The sequence below is a fragment of the Lagopus leucura genome, unplaced genomic scaffold (assembly GCF_019238085.1).
Source record: "Lagopus leucura isolate 7727_CA_CO unplaced genomic scaffold, USGS_WTPT01 Super-Scaffold_73, whole genome shotgun sequence".
NCBI classification, from domain to species: Eukaryota; Metazoa; Chordata; class Aves; order Galliformes; family Phasianidae; genus Lagopus; species Lagopus leucura.
The window spans coordinates 71,454,533-71,470,967 of record NW_024962252.1 but is presented as its reverse complement, the minus strand read 5'-3'; the positions used below and the strand labels follow the sequence as shown (position 1 = coordinate 71,470,967).

The 16,435-nt window shown below is 40.9% G+C and overlaps 1 protein-coding gene and 1 long non-coding RNA gene across 3 annotated transcripts in view; one reads left to right on the top strand and one right to left on the bottom strand.

Annotated features, from left to right (window-relative positions):
- Positions 1–5,357: 5,357 nt before the first annotated feature.
- Positions 5,358–14,703, top strand: LOC122174912. Of its 2 annotated transcripts, XR_006177259.1 has the most exons (4): positions 5,362–5,387; positions 12,654–12,714; positions 13,895–14,040; positions 14,124–14,703. It is a non-coding gene; the product is annotated as an uncharacterized LOC122174912 (long non-coding RNA). The 2 variants fall into 2 exon arrangements; XR_006177260.1 differs by lacking the exon at positions 12,654–12,714 and having other exon boundaries at positions 5,358–5,387; positions 14,124–14,702.
- Positions 9,712–16,435, bottom strand: part of LOC122174911 (opsin-5-like) — a 26,100-nt gene continuing 19,376 nt past the window's right edge. The window contains exons 4-6 of the mRNA XM_042862270.1: positions 15,637–15,741; positions 12,227–12,450; positions 9,712–11,574 (exon numbers count right to left, since the gene is read on the bottom strand). Of these exons, the coding sequence (XP_042718204.1) occupies positions 11,137–11,574; positions 12,227–12,450; positions 15,637–15,741 (767 nt within the window). The 3' untranslated portion in view covers positions 9,712–11,136. The remainder of the gene's footprint in view (positions 11,575–12,226; positions 12,451–15,636; positions 15,742–16,435) is intronic.

Below are 16,435 nucleotides of genomic sequence, written 5' to 3'. Positions count from 1 at the left end.
GAAAATCAGACTCCTTTCCTGTGCTCTGGGTCTTTGCTACTAAGTGTTTATTCCAACACATGTGCAAAAAGGTTGGGTCTGGGGAGTGCAGGCTCAACGTGAAGAACCTCTGTGACCCTTTTTGCTGCCCTTTTGCACGCCATTGATATTTTTCTGCCTGTACAGACACAATTCCTTATTCCTTGCTTCCTAAAGACCAAGATCGTGGGATGGTGATAGAAATATTTGCTACCCACCGTGAAAGTGAAGTGAGCACTGTTCATCTCCCAACTGCTGGTCTCCTTCAACACGTGGTCTCAGTCAGCTGCTTAGTACATTAGCGCAGCGTTCATGAACAACCTCCCCTTTTCTACCATTTCTCTAAGCACCAAGTTGCTTGGGGCATTTTCAGCCCTAAAGAGCAACAGGGTGTGCTGCAAGGGACAAAAGATATAAACACAGATTTCTACAATGTCAGCCTGCATCTGTGCTTTCTATAAGTCCGTAATTTCTTGTGATTCTTTTCAAGTTAAAAAAGCAGAAAACAGACAGTATACATAAATATCACTCCATGCTGTAGCAATTCAGTTAATTATTATCTCAGTGATGTAGAAATAGAATGGCAAGGAAGAGTCATGTCTCTTTTTTTGATGATGCCTTAAAGTGCAGAAGTATTCGATGCAATTTTAAATCCTTCTTTGAAATCAAGCCTTGAGAAGAAAGGATGCTGTCTTGTTGTATTTAAAAGAAAAAAGTCAACTTCAAAATCTTATTAGAAAAAGAAATCTCTGAATAAGCTCTGTTCTCTGTTCTCTGCTTCCATTACCACAACTGTATATTATAGGGTAAGCTCTGTGTTTCAATCCTCAAGTTAAGTAAATTATTTCTCATAAATTGCTTTGTCACAAGCACAGTTAAGCTGGCAATACTATATGTATTCTTATAATTGCCAGCCTCAAATCTCCATGAGAACCGCAAGAGGAAAACCTTCAGATTTTTGAGCTTTCTCATTTTTTGGTGTTTTTATATTATGAAAAATACTGTCGGCTCTTTCAAGCTTCAATAACTGACATTTCCCACCTTAGGTTCTCAAGGCCCTTTGCAAAGAAAGGCAAACAATGAAAGAATGTGAAAAATGCCTTTGGGAGAGAGAAAATTAAATTACACTCATGTTCTTAGAAAATACCAGAAGAAAAGAAAGGCAAGCAGTTTCTACAGAGAAATCCAAAAAGCACAGTGCTCACAGAACAGAGCTGGGAATGGTGTTTGAATTATGGAAGATGCAGATGAGAACAGCTACCTACAGAAAACCCTAGAACCTGTCTCTCACAGCTTTTTCCACCCAAGGCACGTAAGAGGTTACTGCCCACAGCTGTCTGCTGCCAGCCCTAGCTGGCCTGATCCAGCCATACCATATAGGGCTAGCCCCATATGGAGCTTGTGGAACAGGGTCTTGGTTTCTTTTTATTGATGAGGGTTCTTCCACCTGCAGATGACTCAGAAGGTGATGTTGAAACATGATGACTTGTGTATGAAAAGGTAGGAATTTGTGTGGAAGTGTATTATTTTAAATCTATAAATGGAAAAGAATCATAGATGGATTAATGGGGTTTTACAGCCTCATGAGAGGTGCATGTGATTTTCATGTCTTCCTGAGGGAATTGGGGCATTGCAAATAGGTGCTGCAAAGGCAAGCGTGAGGGGAAGGAAGGTGCTCAGGACTCAGCAAAAGGTGAATGATTCATGTTGTTGCGCCTACAGTTCTCTGATACTGTGCTGTGTGCTTAGATCTGTGCTTGGAGTGCAGCTTGCAAAGTGCTGGTGGTTTCTGCTGCATCCTGGTAGGAGGCTGGGAGGGCCAGAGAGGGTCAGAGGGAGGGAGGGTGGATAAGGCATCTGCTCCGTTCGTTTTGCTGAGTGTGTCCAGATCCCAGTTCAGCTGCTGTGCTTCCTCACAGAAGCAGAGCAGTACAAAGCTGGTTTAAAATCTCCATTGTGAACTTACTGTAGGCTGATATGTTCTGGTAATGGTTTCTGTGAGTCCCTTCCCATCAAGTGAAAAGGTAGTTATGATCATTGAGAAATGCGGATTGCGTGTTGTGCTTGTCTAATGTAGTTATGGTGGTAATGCGAGAGTCGATCCTGATTTGGGCCAGCGTAAGAGAAGGAGGCATGTGGCCTGTGGAGCTCTGTACAATGCTATGTTCCTCTCCTCAGCGAGCTAATAAAGGACAAAACCAAGCTGTGTCAGCTGTGATGTTAAATATTATGCGCTATCCTATGTTACAGCTCACTGAGCGCTTTGGCTGTTTGCTTTGGTTCAGTGGGGTGGATAGAGCTGCTGCTGATGGTGTGCTAACAGCCCAAATGAGTTGTAAATATTCACTGTTGAGGCCACTGGTGCATCGTGCAATGGGTCTGTATTCAGCCCCAGCTGTGTTTGCTGAATGCCCCTTTCAATGCCTCCTCTATGTGGGACTTTATGCCATTGAGCCATCTTTGCTGTGGATTGGGATAACCTGTGTTTTTACTTTGCACTGATGCTTACAGGAATTCGGATGCTGAAACCTCTGTTTCCTTTGTGCCACTGTATGGGAAAGTCTGTAAAGAAATCTGTGAGTGCTGACAATTTCCATCCAGCCATTTTTGGCCATTTAAGCTGTCATTGATTTTAGGAGGTGACTATTAGATCTTAAAGTTTCTGCTGCTCCAAAGTGAATATCCTTGGCCTTCATAAAACTCAAGCTTCAAAACCCAGTCTAGACTCAGGTAAAATATAAAACCCGGTCTTCTGTAAAGTTCAGGAAACTTAGAGAGTTCCTGGCCCCACTGGTAGAGCTCTGGCATCAGATCTCTTTCTGGTTACTTTGCCAGAGCATGCTTCACATCAAACAGAGATGCAATTTCAGCATCATCATCTCTATCATTCTATCAGCGACTAACATATAGAGTGGAAATAAACAGGTTTTATCAATAGGGCTTCGTGAGAACACATCAGTGAGTTGGCAGACATGATGTGTTTGTATTTCATGAGCTTCTGTGCCATGCTGTTGGAATGTATAATAGAATCACTAAGGTTGAAAAAGACCACTAAAATAATCTAGTCCAACCACCAATCCATACTTACCATTCCCAGTAACCATGTCCCTCAGTGCCACAGCTACGCATTTCCTGAACAGCTCCAGGGTTGGTGACTCTACCACCTCTGTGGGCAGCCTGTTCCAATGCCTTTGGAGAAGAAATTCATCCGAATATCCAACCTGAACATCCCCTGGTGCAATCTGAGGCCATTACCTCCCATCCTATAGCTGTTACCAGGGAGAAAAGACTGATTCTCATCTTACTGCAGCTTCTTTTCAGTCAGCTGTAAGTAGTGTTAAGGCCTCCTGTGAGCCTCCTCTTCTCCAGACTAAACAATCCCCAAGCCTGTTGTTGTGACTAAAGAGTAGGATACAGCACTTTGTCTTGTTGAACCTGGTTGTGTTTTAAAGCTGCCACGACTGTGAACATTGCAGCAGTGCTATTATGCAGGGATAGGGGGATTTGCCCCTGGATTTGCAAAGGATAATGTTTTGTGATGACTCTGAATGAATGCATGGGTGGTGGGGTTTGCTACAGTCACATGGCTTAATCACAAGGTTTTACACAGTAAGGGTCAGTGCTATGGTATTGGTGTAAGGAATGTGGGCTGAAGCCCTGAATTTTCATCACTGCACGGGGGCAGAGGAATTAACTCTCTCTCTCTCTCTCAATGACATTTAGGGATTTCTTGAGCTGAATGCCATTACTGACTACAACATTTCAGATGAATAGACCTACACAGATAGTGCACTGCTGCAACATGAATAATTGCAAACCCTCCTTAGTCTTCCCCTTCCCACCCCCCTCAGCCTAAGCACAAACACTGAACTAAAGATATACTCTTCAATCACTTCTGACATTTCTTTGTTGCTGCCTAATGAAGACTGGTTGATGGGCTATATAGAAGGGTTATATAAGCATTTGCAGAGCCTTCATTGTAGTATCAAAAGTGGGCAGTAGTTGCAAATGTTAGCATTTCTCTGGAGTTTCTTTAATCGCAAGCCTAAATGCCAACATGGTTCACTGGGCCTTGTTTCCCCTTTCACTGGGACTCAGTGAAATGTCACAGTGCAGAGGACTGCAGGGCTTGAAGAATGGCCATGCTGCAGTCCCTGCTGTGCTCATAGGGAATGTCTATGTGCTGTTGTCTGAGTGAGACGTAATTGTAGAACTATAGAATAACTCAGGTTGGAAAAGGCCTTAAAGATCATTGAGTCCAACCATGACCTAACCATACTACCCTAACTAACAACCCTCCACTAAATCATCACACAAGAGACATGCCAGCTTGCTCCTCTTGGCTTTCCCAAGCTTTTTCCAAGCACTTTTATAATTCTTTTCATTAACTGCATTATTTGTTTTCTGATCTTGTTGCTAAGCAAATCCAGTCAGCTTCTGACCTGCATTCAGTGCCTCATATAGCTGTGGCCAAGTGGAAGCCATGCTGCAACAGGAGGCTGGGCATGGACCAGGCTGTTTTTCCTCTTGACTTTGTCAAGAGGCCTTATCCTTGCAGGCTTTATCCAGGTGATGCAGAATGACCACCAGAGGCCCATTGTTTGCTTGTCATTACTGTGGGTCGATTCTTCCAAACTCTTTTTTCAATAAGTGATCCGATTCTTAGAGGTGACTGAGGCATATCATCTTCATTTAAAAACCTTTGGGATCCTAGGTCTGATTGACCACAGAAATAAATGCTTTTTGTTGCCCTGACTCCTGGTGGTCTGGCAGTAGCTCCCTCAAGTTGTAGGATGATACAGATCTCATCTCTGGATCTGAAACGTAAACTTTGAAATCACTGAGCTGCTCATTAATCTGGAATAATTTTGTCTGAAATAACATTTGGGGTTGTTTCTGTATGTGAGTGCCTTTCAGCAAGCAAAGTTGATTGCACTGGATTGTCACGTAACATGATGAAATCCAGTGCTAGCAAAAATCCATTTTCCACTCCCTTTAAATCCACACATACACTGCATGCTGCCTCAGGAATTGTCTAGCTTGCTCCTGACTAAGTTAGCTTTGCTCATTTCATGCAGCAAGTTCCTCACAGTGTAAAGCATGATGCAAATCCACTAAATTTATCTTGCTTTCCCATGTGAATATAGGATGATACTGTAGTGGAAATGCTAACTCAGGGCTCAAACCAGTGATTGAGCAGCTGGTGGGAAGGCAGGGCCAACCCAGATGAGCTCAGGTGCAAGCAATGCAGCTGAGCGACTGGAAGGGGTGGATCCTGGCTCCACCTCTACCCAGACCTCATTTAAGGGTTGTCTATGGAGGCAGGGGTATCCTGCTGGAGATCCTTGAGTACCTGAGGTCTTCTGGAGGTAAGCAAATAATCTTCCTTTGTTTCTGCTTCTATGAGTGCTGCACTTGGGCTTGCCCTCAGTTACTGCAGCCAAAGATTTTGCCGCCCTGCTATTACTGCTGTGCTTTTCATAACACTATAATGTTACAGATACAAATCCCTTTGAAATTTATCTCTGGTGGGTGGTAAGGATTTGCCAAGACACATTACCAAGATTTACTTGTGCTCTCATTTGTATTACCAAATGTTATTCTTGATTTAATGCTTCAGTTCACAAGTACTGTGGTACACAGGCACCTATGGCTTGAGCAGCTTGCTCTGACCTTACTCTGGATCCAGCAGAGGTGCACTCTAGTCACACGTGCACCCTCTGTGATCACTCAAACTTTGCTCGAGCAGTAGCTCCTTGCATTGGTCAGGCTGGCTGGAACAGCGTCAAAGGCTGTTGGAGGCTGTCATATCAGCAAGGTGGAGGGGGCCATTGAAGTCATCTCTGAATCCTTCAACTTCTGTTTTACTAGGATATGTCCTATTACATAATTAAATGCTATGTGTTTGTTGTCCCCAGAGGGCTTATGTCTCGTTCACTGAGCATTAAAGTTGATGATTATTGGCATAGACAGCTGGTAGATGGTTCTTTTTTAATTTTTATTATTCCAGTGTGACTCTTTTATAACTATTGTTCTTACTACTTTCCATTTAGTAAATTTCTGATGTGTTTTTATTGTAGTACTATATAGACATCCTTTGAATCTTGAATTTATTCTTGTTCTTCTCCTGCATGTCAAGCATAATGTATTCTTGCCACCCTCTTATGATAAGCTACTATATAGACAGATTGTGCACGAAAAAAATCCAATCCAGAAAACAAAGTTTCAGAAATGTACTAAATACATATTGTATAGTCAAAACTGTAGATAAAAGCATAGGCCAGATGGTAAGCTGCTGTCCTCTACTGCAGTCAGTGCAATCTATTTAAATACCCACACTCAGACTGTGAGAGTTATATTTGACTGTGCCTACTTGGTCAAGCTTTACAAGAAGCATCCAGGCAGGATTAATGTGTAACTGTGTCCAGTAGTATCTGTGCTCTGCTCTTCTGGAGATCGTGATTCCATCTTCCTCTGGAATCACCTGAATTGCCTTCTCCAAGAAAGCAGGAATACGTGTTAACCATGAGGTCCTTAGAGCCATTTTATTTCTCTGATTGTAGCTTTCCCATATTGCGTAGATCATTGATATATGAAAGAATGGGGCAATGACTACTGTAGGATCTTCACATCATGTGAAAATTGGGCACTTCAGACCATATAGTAGACACAGGCCCATTTGACCCTGCAGGCATCTTTGCTTTGGCCCTCAGAGCTCCCAAAGGATTTTGAGAAGTCCTTTGCATTTGTTGATGCACTGACAAGCTCCAAAATCCAAGCTTTTGGCAATCTGAGAGGGAGAGAGAGGATCAGACGCAGTGTTGCAAGAGAACCTGACCTGCTAAGCTATTTTATAGTGTTTTCTGGATAGTTGGAAGTACAGGTGCAGTAACATCACACACACTTTTCATTATTACCCAGGAATGCAAGCATTCATAGGGTAGAAGAACCAAGTTCTTTTCAAGCCCTAACCTTGGGAAAGGATCTCATCTTCATCTATTACTCCTATGGATAGTGCAGTGGACACAGTCTGTATCCCCCTTGTCTAGTCAGTGTACGAGGCAAAGAACAAAGGGCTTATTGGGGTGGAAAGAGACCCTGCAAGAGTGTGCAATCCTTAGTAAGCATGCCATAGTAAAGTCATTATCTTCATGGGGATGAAGGTAGATGTCCTGTTTTCTAGTCTCTGCTACATGAAATACTTTACATGAGTCATTGGATAAAAAGGTATAAATATCACTGAGAACAGGGACTGGCTTGCAGTATGCTGTCCCTCCAACTGCACACTCATATTATTCATATTACCATTAGAAATGTCAATGCTGTAAAGAAACGTTGCTATGTACTTCAATGTGCTGACACCCAGAGGGATTTTCAGCTTGGCAACTATGTCAGCAGGGAAAATTTGAGCCCTAAAGGTTTTCTTGGCATAAATAAACAAGTGATAGCTTTGTTTTTGTGTATATATATATATATATATATATATATATATATATTTTTTCCCCTCAAACCAGGAGCAGCTATTATTACGTGTGGAAACTGACCATAAATAATCCTGGCTTAACTGCTTGCACTATGTAGCCCAAGTAAAATGGTTGTGTTGGTAACAGGGAGCCACCTGCAAGACCAATGTGCCTGTGTTAAGTATTGACAACTACAGTGATGATGGTGTAATACTGGTATGCTGAATGTTACGAATACTATAGATAATAAGAAATAAGAGCTGATGAGATTTTGATACATATGTAATGGCTTCACAATTAATGTATTTACTAAGTTACCTGCTCGTGTGTACTAATGAATATCTAATCAGAAATGCTAGGCAAAAATGAGAATATAGAGTATTTAAAGAGTGGCTTAAGTGTTTCAAGGTTTTTGCAGAATGACTTTTGCTGTGCTGTGGTATGTCACCTTTTGCCAGAGTGTTTCAGCAGTGCCAATGGGAATGAGGGTACAGAGATAGATGGATGATGAATAGCTAGCAGGGTTTGCTGGCTGGGTTCCTTGTGTCCTAGCAGTGAGAGAGAGTGAATAGATGTCTCAGATCCTGCTGGAACAAGCCAGTAAAAGCTGAGAGCATTCTTGGAAATGAAATGCTTGTCCTATTATATTCAAAACAAACACAGTACTTCTAAACAGACAGTTCAGAAGCAGGTAGGCCTTTGCTTCTGTGAGGGACTTGGGACCTCCCTTCAAAGACCATCTTAGACTGAGAGCATTAAAAGCTGCAGTTTACTGAGAGCATCCTTATCACCAGGGCATCGTTCGTGACAACAGCCCTCTTGCATCTCTGGCAAAATTCATCCACTGTAAAAGAAAATCCAACGTTTGGCAAGCAGTAGGGTTGGCAGGCAAATAATTTGACTCTAGTCTTCTGTATGCCTCTACACTGTTCTTCATTGTTGCTGACTAAAAGGCATAAAAATGCATAGGGAACAGAGCCTAGGACTCCATCACACCCCTTCTGTACTCCCAGATAGTGTTTCCCCTTGCTGATGCTCTCAACCTCTGCACCCTTTGAGGCTCTCTGAGGTCAGTGATGTGGGCTCAGCAAGCAGAGGAGCAGGGTTCAGCCTCCTCCAGACAAGCATGCAACCAGAGACAAGGGGAAGAAAAACAAAACTGGAAAGCAGGATGGTGGCCAACTGTTTGCAGTTTGTGTGTGGATTTGCACACTTGAAATCCTGAAGCATATTCCCTTACCTGTACTTGAGCATGAACTGGTTCTGGGTGTTTTTTCCTGTCTTCTGGTGCTTGTGTGTATCTTGTGTGCAGCTACAGAATACTGATGCGTGAGGGCTGGAAGCCTAACAGCCTGAGTAACTCCAGTGACAAATGTGCCTGTTATGGGGCCTGGAGCACAGGTTGGTGCCTGCAAAGGCATCCATCTTCTTCCTTCCCCCCCTCAAATAACCTGCAAAACCAGATGTTTTGCTCTGCAATCATGAATCTATCTACAAGGACTGTAGCCTCAGGCATGGCAAGAATGAGATCTGCACTGTCCGGTCAAGGCTTTTGTAGCATTAGCAGTTTCTAGTTGTTCTGGGGCAAGTTTGTGTCCTTAAGCTGTTGACCCCTTGCGTCCTTGCATATCTTCTTGTTCCCCTCTTATGTTGATTCTTCCTGGTTCATGTATCTTACTCCTGTCTCTCCCTTGCTGCTGTGTACATGTGCAATGGCACATATGCTTTCCCTAGACATCCATAAATCAGCAGAAATGCTGATTAAATGCTAGCCAGGTGTCTGTGGCTATTGCCAGTGCCTGGAGCGGTTGTCACTGCAGGTACCTCTGTGAGCTGCACCCAAAGGATGCATGGCACTCATCTCAAAGTGACCTGTGGGTGTGTGCAGCAGTAGCTAAGCTCAGTCCAGTGAGGCTGCCAACAAGGATTTGGGTTTAGACATAGAAGCTTTTAAAATGTTGTGCCAGCTTTGACTGGCCTTGCCTGCCTTCATCCGGCTGTGACAGGGGTTTGCCTTAAATGGCTTCATCTGTTTCTGCAGTTATGGCATGTGCTTTTATCTGGAAGTCAACAGTTTACTTATTTGCTTTTAATTATTTATGGTAATGAAATAGCACCCATATCTCAAAATTTTCCGTGGGGATGAATATTCTTGCAGTTCAGATCTGTGGCTGTGAAAGGAAACAGTTCCCAACTGTTGCTTAAAATGTTTATTTCTTTTTAACTTCAAAACACAAGTGATTTTTCTCAAAACAAATAGAGTAATGGAGGAAATGAAGGTGGGCTTGCTTTGATTTTCCAAATGTATTTCTTGGGGAAGTTACAAACCGCTGGAAAACAACTACATCTTAGCATATGCTGAGGGTGAAAGATTCCATGTAGGTCATAAATATCACTGAGGTTAGCAACAAATCATTTCATTTTTTTTTCCCCCACCCTTGTTTTTCATGCAAATGGCACTGAATGAAGACACAATTTCCAGGGTTAATACAAAAACAATGTGATGGAAATCTGTGTGCTCAGTGAATTCCTAAGATGGGAAGTTATGAACATGTGCCTCCTTACTTTCATTCTGTGAAATTAAATTGAGGGAATAATTGGATGTTATTGTATCAGATATTCTCACTGCTGATTTATTCCTATAGTTTTGCTATTAAAATAGCTATCCTTTGTTGCTACTTGCATTTATCTGAAAGTCCTTTTTTTTTTTTTCCCATGGTAGGTAGGTACAAAAACTTTAACAGCAGCAGTAAAGTGTTGTTAGATTATTTTGTAAATAGCACTGATGCCATACTTTCTTAATACTCCTACTGTCTTATTCTTACTGTCATTGGTTTCAGTGGCTGCCAACCATCTCGCGCTCCACCTTCACAGTCACCCAGAAAAGCAATTGAGATAGAGAGACACATCAGGAAGTTAAAGCCAGCTTTTGGGCACGTGCATGCTACAGCCAGGCCCTGCTCACTGGAAGAGTCAGGGAAGATGAAAATAATTCTGGAAACAAGCAAAGAAAAGTATAAAGTCCCTCTTAAACCTACAGAGACAGAATACCAAGATCTACAGTTCTTTGCACTTGCATAGATACATGTAGAGTTGGGCAGGTAGTCTGTTGCATACCCATGTGGGCATGGCCATTCTATCCCTGTATCCAGGGAGGAACAGCTTTGCCTACCAACTTGCAGAACTGGAGCAGCAGCTCTGCAGCAGGTGGGCCCATCTTTTCCTGTGAGTGGGGTCTGTGCTGCACCAGAGAGCTGAAAAGATCCTCTATGCCTGAGACTGCTGAGGAGTTAAAAACAGATTTGGAAATGTAATCTTATGATTAATAAAATTGGGACAGGAACATAATAACAGTATTTTTTTTTGCTAGCTAACGCCAGTTCTTCACAAGTGAGCCTTCATTTTCTTTCATATGTGTGAAAATTGAATGCTTCGGGCACCATGTGTGCTGCCCGAGTTGAAATGTGTTTTGTAGCATTCTGTACCTACACAGAAGGGAAGTATCTCTTTGTCACCCGATGTGCTTGAGTTGTGTAGTTCTCAGTGCTACAGAAAGAAGTAGATGGATTGGGAGTTGGGAGATCACTCAGACAGTGATCTGAAGAGGGTCTTCCTGAACACAAAGGTGGGTGCATGTGTTAAGTGGCCATAAAACTTATAGTCTATCACATTCGATGTCAGGGTTATTAGATGGTGTATCGAGAATACCAAAATACTCTTCCCTGTTTGCTGGAGGTGGGGTGTTGGTTGGACTTCCCACACCAGAATCGGGGCTCGGTACAGGATGCATTTCTGCTGCGTATTTGTCTTCTTTCTGAGAAGGTTCTTGTTTTTGCTTGAGGTTTTTGAAACGTTTGAGCTTCACAGGGTCCTTGACTTCCTTGGCACAATGGAATAAGATAAAAATGTCCCTCCGAAACTTAGAGCTCATTCCAAAGTAGATTATAGGATTGTAGAAACTGGCAGACTTAGCAAACAGACTGGCAAGGATGCTGGTAAGATTGGGCACAGGGTGACCATACGCAGACCATATAGAGATGACAGCATATGGTGACCATGCAATAATGAAGGCTGTGCAAATAACAATAGAGACCTGAAAGACAGAAGGAAAACAGTCTTAAATTTATTCTGGAAGACTACATCAGAGATGAAATACACTGGGGGAAAAATAGCTTAGAAACTGATCTGGAAGGGAAACATTCAGGTTCTCCTGAAGATATGGCTTACAGGACTGCACAGAGAAGCAAAAACTTTTCTTTGGTGCCAGCTGTGCCTAGAAGCTGTATATCTCAGTTGGCATGAGGTGTGCATGAGCAGTGCCTCACCTACTGGAACAAAAACAGCTGCAATTCCCTATAGGTTTTTATGAATTTAGGATATTTGGTGTAGATTTCAATCTAGGATAAGTAATTTGAAAGTTCCCCTGTAACTTGTGTGTATTCTCAGAAGTAACATCTCTTCTGAAAGAGAATATGCCAAACTAAACTTTTGTGTTTGTGGTGTATGGCCTGTTCCAATTATATTTAAATTATTTTTCTCTTGTGATGTAGCAACATCACAGATGTTATGCAACCAAGGGAGTTCTAAACAATCCTTATGTTCACTCAGCTCAGACTCAGTAGTGATGATTACAAAGAAGTTTAATAGGGGCTATGGGTTTTGTTCACTTCTGTCCTAGTTGAGATCAATTTTTGGACAGACAGATTTCGCTGAGATAAATCCCATGATATGAAACCCAGACTTACCCTGGTGACATCGCGCTCCGTTCTCCTCTGTCTATCTGTGGGATCACTGAGTCCTGTTAATGCATGGCTTAATTTGACAGTATTGATAATTGACACATATGAGAAGACCATGACTGTTACAGGTAGGAAGAAACAGCAGATAAAAATGGAGATAATGTAGGACTTGTAGATTGTAGAGAAGTTGGCCTTTGCCCAGTCTATTTCACATGTTCCATACATGCGATCTGGAAAACAAAGATGAGTTGTTAAGCATTTTTAAAACACTTATCTGGCTTTGTATGATTAATTTATTACATTTAATGCTGTATTTTACATCCTTTAAGCTATAAGCACCTTTCTAATTTAACAAGCTATGACAACCAATTTTTCAAGTACTGCTATATACCATTACAAGTTTTAATCCATATTATCATTCTGTCTTATTTAGATTTCCAGTGTAAATCCATAACGTACAAACTGTTGTTTCAGGACATTTCACTAGAAAACAGGTATTAATTTAGTTTGTTAATACTACAGGGTGTTATCTTCTGTTATTTGAAATGCTTCTAAAAAGTAACTTTCTAAGGTGAGCACTGTAGCAGCATAACAAGCACTTGTAAAGATACAATATGCCGCATGTAAGAAGTCACTACTTGCATAGTAAAGTAAGAAATAAAAATATTCAGTGGTGGTTTTTTTTTGTTTTTTGTTTTTTTTTTTTTTTAATAGAAGAAAAAAGGCATTGAAAACTTTATTGTGGTGGGAGAAATGAAAGCAAATAGAGATTATGGGGAAAATGAAGCATATAAGTACTTAGCAAAATGTTTCATGTCTTTCTAAATGGAAAGAAACTACAAAGGAGCTGCAGCTCTTAAAAACAATGTGAGGCAAATAGGATCTGCAACTAGGGGCATTTACAAAAGGACATAGGTGATCAGATAGCTAAGAAGGCAGCAATGGGAATGAAGAGCAGTCTATGCTTAAATGCTTTTTATGAATAACAGTTGGCTTATCAAGTCTCTTTTGATGTGTTCATAAATGAGTCCTGACAGAAACCTTGAGTTTGACAGCATTAAGGATTGCCTGTAGTTTGTGAATCGTGGATTTTTGTTGGTGGAGGGATGGATGTTTTTTTTCTTTCTTTTCCCCCCCCTGACAACCATGGAAATAAAGTGAATTATAAATAATTGAAGTATGAACAAAAATTACAAAGTCAGGTATTAACAAGTCCTGAAAATGCAGTACAGGTGAAGCCTGCATGATTTAACAACAGCTTTCTCACTGACATCCAGTGATGATTCTGAATGGAAAAAAAAAAAACCTCTTAATTCCTCATGGGTGATAGGAGGGAGTTTCAGATAGAATAAATTAAAGGAGCAAAAGATTAAAATCTCTTTTGAGTCTCATCAAAAAGAGCTCGATATTTTTAACACCAAAAGCTTTAGGCAGTGCTTTCTGGCTATGCTCAGTAATAGAAACTTTTTTTTTGGTCTCCTTTGCCTTTTTTCATCAGTAGATCCCAAGATATTATTCAAAAAGATAACCGTAACTTCTGACTTAATTCTTATTTTCTGGCTTGTGGAAACTTTTGACTGGAAAAAAAGAAAGCATTTTCCAACTGGAATAAGAAGAAAATCCTGCAGATTTTTTTATGTCAGAATTGAAAGCTCTGTTTCCCTTGCTCTGCAGGAGCACCAGCAAGTGGCATTTCCAAAAGTCAGTGGGGGCCTGGGGAACTCTGCAGCTGCTGTGCAGAAGTGACAGGTGGGAGGCAGAAATGCACCTTATGCTGTGGTCTGGCTGTCACTGTCATGCTCTGCTGGACTCCTACCTAGGTAGGTATTCATGGGTCCCTCTATGGAAAATGTGTTGAGAGTCAGATAAACGAGGAATCTGAAGCACCCCTTATTCTCAACAGGGAGAAGCTCTCAAAGAAGCTGTCTTGAAGACTGTTGTTAGGGAGTTGAATCCAAATTACAAGCAGGATCCAAGGGGGCATTTGGAAATCCTTACATTGGGTCCATGGATCCAAGTTAGGGCCAAAAATGGGTATAAGAAAACCTGCAGATAAAGAGCTAATTGGATTCTTGTACATACAAAATCCCATGTTGCTACAAGAGTGCAAAGCACTTGTTGCAAAGTGCAAAGCAAATGACACATCCAGACCACCCAAGTTCTAAGATATACCTAGAGTGCAAAAAACATTACATAAAACTAGAGCAGTTGTCCTGTCTCAAACAGAAGATGCACTGAGCCTAGTACTCTGATAACAGTTTAGTTTGGGAAGGGGACCTCCAGGTTATTGGAAATGGGTGCTTTCTTACATACATCCTTCAGAAGTACAGAAATAACTCAAAGCTTATTTAATAAATATTTGCATGCTGCAGTGCTGGTTTTAGTCTTTTTCTAACACTTGCCCTGGCCCTAACCTTCTGCCTTGCCTTTGATCTTGGAGTCTCAGAGCCTTAGTTCCTAGCTATTGCTGCCATTATTTCTTCATGGGAAGAAATCTCTTCTCCACCTATATGTCTTGAAATACAAGACGTAAGAGGTTGTCTTTCTACAACCTCTTTTCAGTCACACCAGAGATCTATGATTTTATATTTTAACCTGTTTTCTAATTATATCTTGTTTTCTCCCTAATGTGCTCATGTTTCATAGACCTACAAAACCCAGATCCACATTATTTTTTTTTTTTTCCCCTAGGAGGTAAGCACTATTTTAAAAGCTAGGGGTGTTTTCATTTGCTTTTCCCCCAGATGAGGGTTTACTTAAGATGCCTTAGCTCTGAAATTATTGTATTGGTTTGTTTAGAGACTTAATCTGAGACAATTTCTCAACTATTTCCCATAATGAAATTTTCTAGTGTGCAAATAGATCTTAGCCATTGAATTACCTCAGTGTCAGCAAATTAATTTTTTTCTACTTTTTTTTTTTTCCCTATGGCCTTATCTTGTACCCTCATCACTTCTTGGGCTGACTGACATCATTGTCTTCCTCTGCTGTGTTAGTTTTCATAATTTCATTAAACTGTTTAAACTTTTGGCTTGCTTTACTGTAGTTTCAAGTTTAACTTGCTGGAACTTGAATTATTTTCTAGCTTCCTAATCTTGACAGTTTTTGAAGGATGCGTTTTGATCATTTCCTTTATCTCACTGCTTAACCATGCCAAATATTTCTGGCCCCATTTTTTCCCCCAGAGATAATACACATTTGATCCAAGTATTTCCTGTGATATCTTCAAGAAATCTCTTTATAGCTGACACCAAAGCAGGCAACACTGCACATCCATCTTCCCTGATGAATGATTTTTCTCAGTTCTGCTGCTGATCAATCCGGTTTAATCACAAACAGGAAGAAAAAAGGGTAAGTATCTCAGTTCAGTTCAGTGGAAAAGTGGCAAATAAGTACAACTGAAAGATACCTGTTACCTGTATAACTACCCCAGCCAAGCAGTGGAGCTGCTGACCAGAAGAAGGCTGCTATCCAGATGAGGACCATAGCCACCGTCATACTGCTGTTGCTGATACAGTGAGCTGCAATGAGATGATTTAACCAGAAAATAATAATGAAGAAAACACAGCTATCTGAGAAAAAGTTAATATAAAGCTATTTATTTATAAGAAAAGCTTAAATTTGCAAATGCTTGTGTTTGAGTTCACTTGTGGAGCAGTGGGACTGTGTGGCTATTTATCAGAGACAATGTTTGCTGACTGCTGCAGAAATACAACGTTCTGTGTTGGAGCTGTGTTTTGTAATTTTGTAAAAAGAAGGAAAGAAATATGTTTTATGCAGAAATGATTATGGTTAGTCTAAATGCATGGGATTTTCTTATTTATTTCAAAGTTCTCACTGTTAAAAAAGAGCAAAAAAAAAAAATACTATCTTATCAAACTTCATTAGCCACACGGTACAAATGATTCAGTCTGTTCCACTGTTGCCATATGTGGTGATCATTTCTTTGTCTACCAATAAAATACTTATGCAGCCACCCATCTCTGTTCCTTAACATTTATGTAACATTATACTGAGTACTTGGTCAGATTTTCTCAACAGCCAAAGATAAATAGTAGCAATGAACGTGTGATGCAGCAGAGCAAAAGAGAAGTGTACATTTTAAACATTGCATCTTATGAAGCTATGAATACAAGATGGAGGCGAAATGAACTTATCACTATAAACTGCAAGAGAACTTCCTGTAGAAGAAAAAAGATTCCATGAATAATCTCT